The following is a 10,786-nucleotide window of genomic DNA, read 5'->3' as shown; positions in this document are numbered from 1 at the left end:
CTGGCTTGTCTGTATCCAGCCTTTTCTATATGGCTGGCCAGTCAGGTACTATTCGGCAGGTGTACCACTCATTACTGTAAACTGAGGGCATGCCACCCTGCGGGCAACCCACCACTGTGAGCCACGACCCTAGGGGGATTAGGGACTGTGCAGGTTGGTGAGCGGGTGGTCCCCTGGTAGAGAAGTTGGGATGGTGGAATGGGTCCAGGAATCAGTGGGAGCCTTTTTCCCCTTCTGGATGTACCCAAGTAAAGAGGGATTGATTCTGCTCATATGACCAAAGGGAAAGTGAGAGCATACCGGACAATTGGCTGATTTCCATCACCAGGGTGGAGGAGTCAGACTACTGGTATTTAGGTAATGGGAAATTGTGTTGGATGTGCGGAGAACATATAACATAACCATGATCACTTTTAATTATAATATTAATGCTGCCTGTGCTAATTAAACGCTTGTTTGTAGTAATATGTCTTTAGTAAGGTTGAGCATTGGTAATCATATCGACCTGTCCAGATGGGAGTGGCATTGACAGCATACCCTGCTCTGGGATGTTCCAACGGATCTAGTGGACTCAGTAGCTTGGCCAGAGCAAGTGGAGGAGGCCACAAAAGTGATACGAGAAGCCCTGGCAGACACTCAGCAAGACTCGAATCACACCACGCTCCACCTAACCAAAGCTGGACTGCAGATACAAACACTGAGCTAAAACGTGGTGACAGACTGCGGGTGGGTCTCATGGTTGTGGAGGTGCAGGAGTGTAGGAGCGGGATATTGGTCCCAGTGGATAGTGCTAGGGTGCATCGTGCTCTGTGCAGCTTTGATGCTAGGATGTTGTTACTTGTGCAGGCCCTCGACCAAAACTATTGTGGTCCCCATCTCCAGATTGCTCTAGGCGTATGGAGGGGGTGAAGGGGTGGAGTGCAGGAAGAGTGCCCTATCTGTTTATTCAACCCCTTCCTCCACCTGAGCAACCCACAGCAAGGACATGGAACTGCTACACTACAAGGTTGCAGAACTGTCCCAAAAATATACATCCTGGGAATATGGGGAGGGCTAACCAGTACGAGAGGGCTTCGTACATAAGAAACATTGCTACTATTTTTAGCTGTAGGTGTTTAGACTGAGCCTTGCAGAGCCTGTCCTGCTGATTAGGACTCGAACCCCCTCATTGGCTTGCTTGCTGCACTACAGCTATGTGAGTACACCCAATATAGAGGCAGAACTAATCACTCTGGCTCAGTGTCTGGTCTATGGATTTTTGTCGCTCAGTCTAAAGAACCCGGAGCCGACCTCTGGTCGGCGACCCAAGCTGACTTTGAGGAGCATCTCCCTATAGGGCCTCATGTGAGACAGGAACCGACCTGATTGATTTGTATTGATATCAGCACTTAGAGCAGTGCTTGACACATAGTAATTGCTTAGCAAATACCATTGAAAAATAATCCCATTTTGCCCCTTCCGTTTTCTTGTTGACACCTGAACGAAGTGACTCCTATATCTCTAATGTCCAGAGAACGAATATGAAAAGAGATACGGCAAAGAATCAATAAATCATATTTATTGAACAGTTACTGGTGGCAGAGCCCTGTACAAATAATTTAGAAGAATATAATATAACAGAGATGGTAGACACATTTCCTCCTCATGACAAGCTTATGTTCTAGAAGGGGAGACAGTAGAATCAAGTAGAACTATTATTGACTGAATAAATTCCTGTGAATTTACCTAAAAGGGAATTTCAATTTGCTGAGTGATGGTGTCAAAATTAATCAAAATGGAGCAAATCTCACAAAAGATAAGTAATAATAACAGGTAATGATGAAATATTTGGCTTTTCTGGCAAGTACATTTCATATCTACCACAAGAAAGAAGGCATTTAAGACCTTTTAAAGAGGATAAATACCACAAGTCAAAAGGTATTGAGTAAAAGAGCATTGCCACTAGACTGTGAGCCCACTGTTAGGTAGGGACTGTCTCTATATGTTGCCAACTTGTACTTCCCAAGCGCCTAGTACAGTGCTCTGCACAAAGTAAGCGCTCAATAAATACGATTGATTTATTGATTGCCACTACAGTAAACCGAGAGAAAACAAAATATTAATGGGTTCTCGAAAGGGAAGACCAGTACAGCAATATCCATGTAATAATGTGGAGCAGAAGGGTATCAGGAGCAAAGAACCTAAATCAATCAATGGTATTTATTGAGCACTTACTATTTGCAGAGCATTGTACTAAGCACTTGAGAGAGTACAATGCAAAAGAAACCAAAGTTGACACAGTGACTAAGCTCAAATGAAAACAGAGGTCCTCTTATTTACAATTGGTCAAACCCAGTAATAATAATTGTCTGAAACCGTAACATCACTCCACAATTACAACTGTTAAATCTTCAGTTATAGGTAAATGATATATTCTAGCAGCCTGGCATAGAGAATAGAGCAACGGCCCAGGAGTCAGAAGGTCATGTGTTCTTATCCCAGCCCTGCCACTTGTTTGTTGTGGGACCTTGGGCCACTCAATTAACTTATCTGTGCCTTAGTTACCTCATCTGTATAATGGGGATTGAGATTGTGAGTCCTATTTGGGACAGGGACTGCGTCCAACCTGGTTTGCTTATATCTACCCCAGCGTTTAGTACAGTGCCTGGCACATAGTAAGTGCTTAATAAATTCCATTATCATTATTACCATTATTATTATTATTTGTGAAATGTTTAAAAAATATCAACAATGATTGTGGATTAGGAAATACTGATACCTTGGTTAAAAGTGACAATAGATCTCTTTTAATAGAAGGGAAATGCATGCTATAGTTTTTCAAATTCCAATTTTCTAAATGAGAAATGCTGATTAGAATAATGGAGAGTGTAGAAGTTAGAATTAAGACTGTTTTAGTAAGCCATCATCATTCTTGTAGCAATGTATTCAAAAATAATTTATTGGATTTTAATTTCCTATGTATCACTGCCTGTCTAGGATAATTTCTGGGTATTGATGTAGCAGAAAAAGGGTCAAAACATTAAAAAAAGACTATTTGTCAAAGCTAAACATTTAGAAGAGAGCTCCATTTGGCCTTAGGAAATTAACACCATGTCTGGCAATAGGACCAATCACCACCGGCGTTTTCTTTCTGGAAGCAAGTCACAGCTACATTTCCAATTAATTTGGAGGTGAAACGGGTGAAGAAGGGGACAATTAGTAGAGATAGGATATCAAGAAAACAAAGCAAGAAGCTCAAGGATATGCTGCAGAATGGTTGAAGACATTAGGAATTTATATCTACTTGTCTTCTGGGTTTAAGGATGCCACTATTGAGATTTTTATTGGGCTACATAAGTGTGACTAACAATTCCTTCCACACTGTGGGCATATAAAGATGATCCCTTCCCCATTTTTGGATATTTGATAAGTGCTTACTATGAGTCAGGCACTGTTCTAAGCACTGGGGTAGATACAAGATGGTAAGGTTGAACACAGTCCGTGTTCGACATGGGGCCCAAAACTCTAATCCCCATTTTACAGGAGAGGTAACTGAGGCACAGAGGAGCCAAGTAACTTGCCCAAGGTCACACAGCAGACAAGTAGCAGAGCTCAGACTAGAAAATAGTTTCTCTGACTCCCTGGCCCTTTTATACACTATTGCATTTGTCATCCAACGGCTCATACTCTGTCCTAATCCTCCTCGACCTCTCAGCTGCCTTTGACACTGTGGACCACCCCCTTCTCCTCCACACGTTATCTGACCTTGGCTTCACAGACTCCGTCCTCTCCTGGTTCTCCTCTTATCTCTCCGGTCGTTCTTTCTCAGTCTCTTTTGCAGGCTCCTCCTCCCCCTCCCATCCTCTTACGGTGGGGGTTCCCCAAGGTTCAGTGCTTGGTCCCCTTCTGTTCTCAATATACACTCACTCCCTTGGTGACCTCATTCACTCCCACGGCTTCAACTATCATCTCTACACTGATGACACCCAGATCTACATCTCTGCCCCTGCTCTCTCCCCCTCCCTCTAGGCTCGCATCTCCTCCTGCCTTCAGGACATCTCCATCTGGATGTCCGCCCGCCACCTAAAGCTCAACATGTCGAAGACTGAGCTCCTTGTCTTCCCTCCCAAACCTTGTCCTCTCCCTGACTTTCCCATCTCTGTTGACGGCACTACCATCCTTCCCGTCTCACAAGCCCACAACCTTGGTGTCATCCTCGACTCCGCTCTCTCATTCACCCCTCACATCCAAGCCGTCACCAAAACCTGCCGGTCTCAGCTCCGCAACATTGCCAAGATCCGCCCTTTCCTCTCCATCCAAACTGCTACCCTGCTCATTCAAGCTCTCATCCTATCCCGTCTGGACTACTGCACTAGCCTTCTCTCTGATCTCCCATCCTCGTGTCTCTCTCCACTTCAATCCATACTTCATGCTGCTGCCCGGATTATCTTTGTCCAGAAACGCTCTGGACATATTACTCCCCTCCTCAAAAACCTCCAATGGCTACCGATCAATCTGCGCATCAGGCAGAAACTCCTCACCCTGTGCTTCAAGGCTCTCCATCACCTCGCCCCCTCCTACCTCACCTCCCTTCTCTCCTTCTACTGCCCAGCCCGCACCCTCCGCTCCTCCACCACTAATCTCCTCACCGTACCTCGCTCTCGCCTGTCCCGCCATCGACCCCCGGCCCACGTCATCCCCCGGGCCTGGAATACCCTCCCTCTGCCCATCCGCCAAGCTAGCTCTCTTCCTCCCTTCAAGGCCCTGCTGAGAGCTCACCTCCTCCAGGAGGCCTTCCCAGACTGAGCCCCTTCTTTCCTCTCCCCCTCGTCCCCCCTCTCCATCCCCCCATCTTACCTCCTTCCCTTCCCCACAGCACCTGTATATATGTATATATGGTTGTACATATTTATTACTCTATTTATTTATTTATTTATTTATTTATTTTACTTGTACATTTCTATCCTACTTATTTTATTTTGTTGGTATGTTTGGTTCTGTTCTCTGTCTCCCCCTTTTAGACTGTGAGCCCACTGTTGGGTAGGGACTGTCTCTATGTGATGCCAATTTGTACTTCCCAAGCGCTTAGTACAGTGCTCTGCACATAGTAAGCGCTCAATAAATACGATTGATTGATTGATTGATTGATCCCCAGTTTTAAGCAGTGAATCAATGCCGTGTATGGAGAACTTACTATGTGCAAAGCACTGAATTAAGCACTTAATAATAGCAATTGTGGTATTTGTTAAGCATTTACTATGTGCCAAACACTGTTCTAAGCACTGGCATAGATACAAGGTAATGAGGCTGCCCCACGTGGGACTCACAGTCTTAATCCCCATTTTACAGATGAGGTAACTGAGGCACAGAGAAGTTAAGTGACTTGCCCAGGATCACACAGCAGACAAGGGGCATAGCCAGGATTCGAACACACATCCTCTGACTCCCAAGTCCATTCTCTTTCCACTAAGCCACGCTGCTGGGAAAGTACAACATAATAGAGTTTGTAGAAATGATTTTGGAACACAAGGACTTTATTTATTAAATTGCTGAATGCCAGGCTGATCTATCAGCTTCTGCTGTCTCCCCGATGACAGACACTGTGCCACATCATTTGGGGTTTTGTTTCACTTGATCTTGAAAGCATTTCTGCTTCTGACCAATCGATTAATTGATTCAATTGCTCACCCTGCTTATGGTTACCCTATTTCAGCTCAACCAAGAGCAGCTGTTTAGGTTTCTTGGGTCATCCATTTTTCTACAACGCCCCACCCAGTGAAACAAACAAAGGGACCAGAGTTTCTTTGACCAGTCAATCACTCAGTGGTATTTATCGAGCATTTACATAAGGAGCAATGTAGTAAGTGCTTGGGAGAGTGTGATACTTTGATGCCGATGGATTGTCAGCTTTCCAAGGCCACGTTATTTGTGACCCTCTCTAGTCACTGGATACTAAGTATTGTTTATAGGCAGGGTTTCTGAACTTCTCTAGAAGTCAGATGTGGCATCTGTTCGTTATGGTATTTGTTCAGCATGTACTATGTGTCTAATGCTGTTTTAAGCACTGGGATAGATAGACATTTACCAGATTAGACACAGTCTCTGTCCCACATGGGATTCACAGCCAAAGTACTTGGGAGAACAGGCATTGAATACCTATTTATAGTTGAGGGAACTGACGCACAGAAAAGTTAAGTGCTTTGACCAAGATCACACAACAGGCAAGGGGCGAGGTGGGATTAGAGCCCAGATCCTCTGACTCCCAGCCTCATGGTTTTTCCAGTAGACCATGCAGTTTCCTTCTTTTGTGCAATACAATTGCTCCATTATAATTGCTCCATCTACCTTCAGATTCATTTGGATCTGGATGTCATGTAGGCTCCTACTCTCTAAAAGGAAGCCTTGATGGTCTTAATTATGTTTTCTACTTCTTTTTCTACTTTTGCATCATTTAAGGATGTGAAGAATTTTGGGTCAGTATTTAGGTAGGTGTCACTGTTGGAGATTCTTGTTTGTGTATAGGGTGGTAAATAACCTTGATTTTCAAATTAATTGCTAGTCCACAGCAATTTACTGACAAGTGGTTCCCTGGAGAAGCAGTCCCTAGAAAGAGCTCAGGCCTGAGAATCAGAGGACCTGAGTTACAATCTTGGCTCTGCCTTATGTCTGCTGTGACTTAGGTAAGTCACTTAACTTCTCTATGCTTCAGTGACTTCATCTACAAATGTAATGTCTGTCTCCCCTTAAAGACTGTAAGGTCCTCATGGGCGGGGATCATGTATACCCATTCTGTTGTACTGTCATTTTCTAGGTTCTTCATTCAGTGTTCTGCACACAGTAAGCATTCAGTAAATACTATTGATTGATCTCAGAACCTTTTCTGACCCATTATTCAGTAGAGCTATAGGTAGAGAAGCAGAGTGTTTCAGTGGAAAGAGCACGGGCTTTGGAGTCAGAGATCATGGGTTCAAATCCAGGCCCTGCAAATTGTCAGCTGTGTGACTTTGGACAAGTCACAACTTCTCTGGGCCTCAGTTCCCGCATCTGTAAAATGGGGATTAAAACTGTGAGTCCCACGTGGGACAACCTGATCACCTTGTATCTCTCCAGCGCTTAGAACAGTGCTTTGTGCATAGTGAGCGCTTAACAAATATCACATTATTATTGTTATTAAAGCACCCTCTCAGGATCGCATCTGGAGAATTTCCAGTACTCTATGAATCTCGGCTATGGGAGGGAGAGTCAAACAGAGGCCTACCCATTCCATTCCTAGCTTGGGCAGTGGCTAGCGAGTGGAAGACAATCTGCTACATATGAAATCTCACCTGTGCTGGGAAGCAGCGGCATGGGAGAGAGTTGAGAGTGGAGAGTCATTTACTGAGAGGAAGAGGCAATGCTAGACCACTTCTGTATTTTCACCAAGAAAACTCTATGGGTATGTTACCAGAACGATTGAAGATGGAGGTGGGGCAATCTGAGAGACAGGTGTCCATGGAGTCTCTATAGCTTGGAGACAACTCAACATCTACAAGACAATATGGTAAAACCACCCCAAAATTAATAAGAATCTCTCATTGAATTACAGTGTATGCTACCAGTGAGCAGGGAAGGCATGACTTCTTTACATTTTCCAATCCCAAGCACTTAGTACAATGAACTGCGTTTAGTGGAGTACACTCTGTGGGTGTTCAATAAATACTTTGTCAGAGTAGTTCTCGCAGCGTCCATTATTATTGTTATTCAGTGCTTACTACAAGTCAGCTACAAGTCACCCCAGTAAGTGCTGGGGTAAACACAAGCTAATCAGCTAGGACGTGGTCCCTGTATCACATGGAGTTCGCAGCCTAAGTAGGAGGGAGAAGAGATATTTCACCCCCAATTTACAGATGAGGCAACAGAGACTTTAAGTGATTTGCTCAAGGTCACACAACAAGCCACTGGCAGAGCCGGGATTAGAATCCACTTCCTCTGACTTCCAGGCCTATGCTCTTTCCATTAGACCAGGCTCCTCCTCATCCTTTAATGACACTCCTTCCCTTTATTCTCTATGCTTGCATTAGGAAAGGCTATAAATGAAGGAAAAGTAATCAGAGGATGGTGGTAAAGCAGCATCAAAAACTAGAAGATTTCCAAATGATCAAAGAAATGATGTTCATTTGACCTCTGACCTAAAATCTATAAAAATAATCGACCAAGTTTCCCTTGATCAGTACAGTGTCTGTTCTCCAAAAAAGCGGGTAAGAACATTCTGCAGCTGATTTCCTCATTTATATAAATGACACTTTTCCTAAATTGCCACTTATTCTAGGGCAAAAGTCACTATTTTGCTCAGTGACTTTCTAATGGCATTTATCATCTCTGCATTTCTCAGTGTGTAGATGAAAGGATTTAGTATGGGGGTTATCATAGTATAAAATACTGCAACAGCCTTGTTAATGGATGAGGTAGTTGTGTGCTGCATATATTCAAAGATGCATGGAATAAAGAAGAAGATGACAACAGTGAAGTGGGAGGCACAGGTGGCGAGAGCTTTGAGTCTACCCACGGCACTGTGGGTCTTCAGAGAGGGCAAGATGAAGGCATAGAAAATCATCAACAGGATAAAGATTAACATGCACATGCCACTACTGTTAGCAGCAACCAGCACACTCAAGGTGTGAGTATCAGAGCAGAACAGTTTCAGCAAGGGGTATAAATCGCACATAAAGTGGTCGATGACACTGGGGCCACAGAATGGTAAATGTGTCATGAAGAGAGTGTGAATTGTGGCATGAAGGAAGCCTCTGGCCCAGGCCAAAGCCAGAAGTGAGCTACAGAGATGTCTGCTCATGATGGTCGTGTAGTGCAATGGCTTACATATCACCATATAACGGTTATAGAACATCACTGTGAGGAGAATGATTTCAGCCCCAGCAAAAAATGCTCTCCAAAGACCTGGGTCATACAGCCTTTGAAGTAGATGATTTCCTTCTCAGAGAGGGAGTCAGTGATCAATTTAGGTGTGTTGACTGAGGAATAGCAGGCAACAATGAACGACAAGTGATACAGAAAGAAATGCATGGAGGAGTCCAGAGTCTGACTGGAAGCTACAGTTACCACAATGATCTGGTTTCCAACCACGGTGACTATGTAGATCATTAAAAACAAAACAGAGATAATTTTCTGTATTCTTGGGTCCTGTGTGAGTCCCAGTAGAATGAATTCTGTCACATTGTTTTCATTCTCCATCATCTCGAGATAGGCACTCAGAACACAATTGAGAGCTGCAGATTCAGTAAAGAGAACGATGATTCTTGTTAGGTTTGCCTTGATAGCCCACAGCAAGTTTACAGTATAGACAGAAGGGAGACAGACATAGATATAAATAAATAAAGTACAGATAGGTACATAAGTGCTGTGATGCTGGGAGGGGGGAAGTCAGGGCAATGCAGAAGGGAGTAGAAGTAGAGGAAGGAGAAGCAGCATGGTTCAGTGGAAAGAGCCCGGGCTTGGGAGTCAGAGATCAGGGGTTCTAATCCCAGCTCCGCCACATGTCTGCTGTGTGACCTTGGACAAGTCACTTAACTTCTCTGAGCCTCAGTTACCTCATCTGTAAAGTGGGGATTAGGACTTTGAGCCCCACATGGGACAACCTGATCATCTTGTATCCCCCCCCAGCACTTAGAACAGTGCTTTGCACATAGTAAGCGCTTAACAAGTGCTATTATTATTATTATTATTATTATTATTATTATTATTATTAAGGGGGGTGCTTAAGCAGGGAACGCCTCCTGGAGGAGTTGTGCCTTCATTAAGGCTCTGAAGGTGGGGGAGAGAAATTGTTTATTGGATTTGAGGAAGGAGGACATTTCAGGCTAGAGGCAGGATGTGGGTGAGAGATAGGCGGTGAGATAGATGAGACTGGGGCACAGTGAGAAGGTTAGCATTAGAGGAAGCAAGGGTGTGGGCTTGGTTGTAGTAGGAGAGTTCATTCATTCATTCAATCGTATTTATTGAGCACTTACTGTGTGCAGTGCACTATACTAAGCGCTTGGGAAGTACAAGTTGGCAACAGGTGGCAGCACTGTTGAAAGGACCTAAGACAGAGAGAGGAAGTGGGGATGGGGAATTTCTCTATCCTATACAGGATGCAATTTGTTTTGCAAAACACAGAAACCCTGGTAGGAAGAGTTGTAATTCCTGGCACCATTGCCTGCATATTTCCCTGTCACTGACACACTTTCTCTTTCTCTCCCCCACACCATTCGTTCATTCATTCATTCATTCATTCATTCATTCATTCATTCATTCATTCATTCATTCATTCATCCATCCATCCATCCATCCATCCATCCATCCATCCATCCATCCATCCATCCATTCATTCATTCATTCATTCATTCATTCATATTTATTGAGTGCTTACTGTGTGCAATCAATCAATCATATTTATTGAGCGCTTACTGTGTGCAGAACACTGTACTAAGCACTTGGGAAGTACAAGTTGGCAACATATAGAGACAGTCCCTACCCAACAGTAGGCTCACAGTCTAGAAGGGGGAGACAGAGAACAAAACAAAACGTGGACAGGTTTCAAGTCATCAGAATAAATAGAATTAAAGCTAAATGCACATCATTAACAAAATAAATAGAACAGTAAATATGTACAAGTAAAATAAATAGAATAATAAATCTGTACAAACATATATACAGGTGCTACAGGAGGTAGGGCTGGGGGGATGGGGAGGAGGAGAGGAAAACGGGAGCTCAGTCTGGGAAGGCCTCTTAGAGGAGGTGAGCTCTCAGAGTTGTGAGGTGAGGTGGGAGT

The 10,786-nt window shown here is 43.9% G+C and overlaps 1 protein-coding gene and 1 non-coding gene across 2 annotated transcripts; one reads left to right on the top strand and one right to left on the bottom strand.

Annotated features, from left to right (window-relative positions):
* Positions 1-6,368: 6,368 nt before the first annotated feature.
* Positions 6,369-8,845, bottom strand: LOC119947403 (olfactory receptor 4C12-like). Its single transcript, XM_038769083.1, has 2 exons — positions 8,521-8,845; positions 6,369-6,514 (listed from the first exon to the last, which is right to left on the bottom strand). Exons 1-2 carry the CDS (start codon positions 8,843-8,845, stop codon positions 6,369-6,371), a joined length of 471 nt encoding a protein of 156 aa, XP_038625011.1.
* Positions 7,157-7,294, top strand: LOC119947419. Its single transcript, XR_005456493.1, has one exon. It is a non-coding gene; the product is annotated as a small nucleolar RNA SNORA7 (small nucleolar RNA).
* Positions 8,846-10,786: the final 1,941 nt, after the last annotated feature.

Source organism: Tachyglossus aculeatus, chromosome Y4 (assembly GCF_015852505.1).
Source record: "Tachyglossus aculeatus isolate mTacAcu1 chromosome Y4, mTacAcu1.pri, whole genome shotgun sequence".
NCBI lineage: Eukaryota > Metazoa > Chordata > Mammalia > Monotremata > Tachyglossidae > Tachyglossus > Tachyglossus aculeatus.
The sequence above is the reverse complement of the archived record's forward strand: the minus strand, read 5'-3'. Positions and strand labels throughout refer to the sequence as shown.

Coding starts and splice junctions, on each gene's coding strand:
- LOC119947403 (XM_038769083.1), bottom strand. CDS start 8,845: ATGGTGATATGTAAGCCATTGCACTACACGACCATCATGAGCAGACAT. Junction 6,515..8,520: donor GAAGACCCACAGTGCCGTGG/GTAGACTCAAAG, acceptor TTGAAAATCAAG/GTTATTTACCACCCTATACA.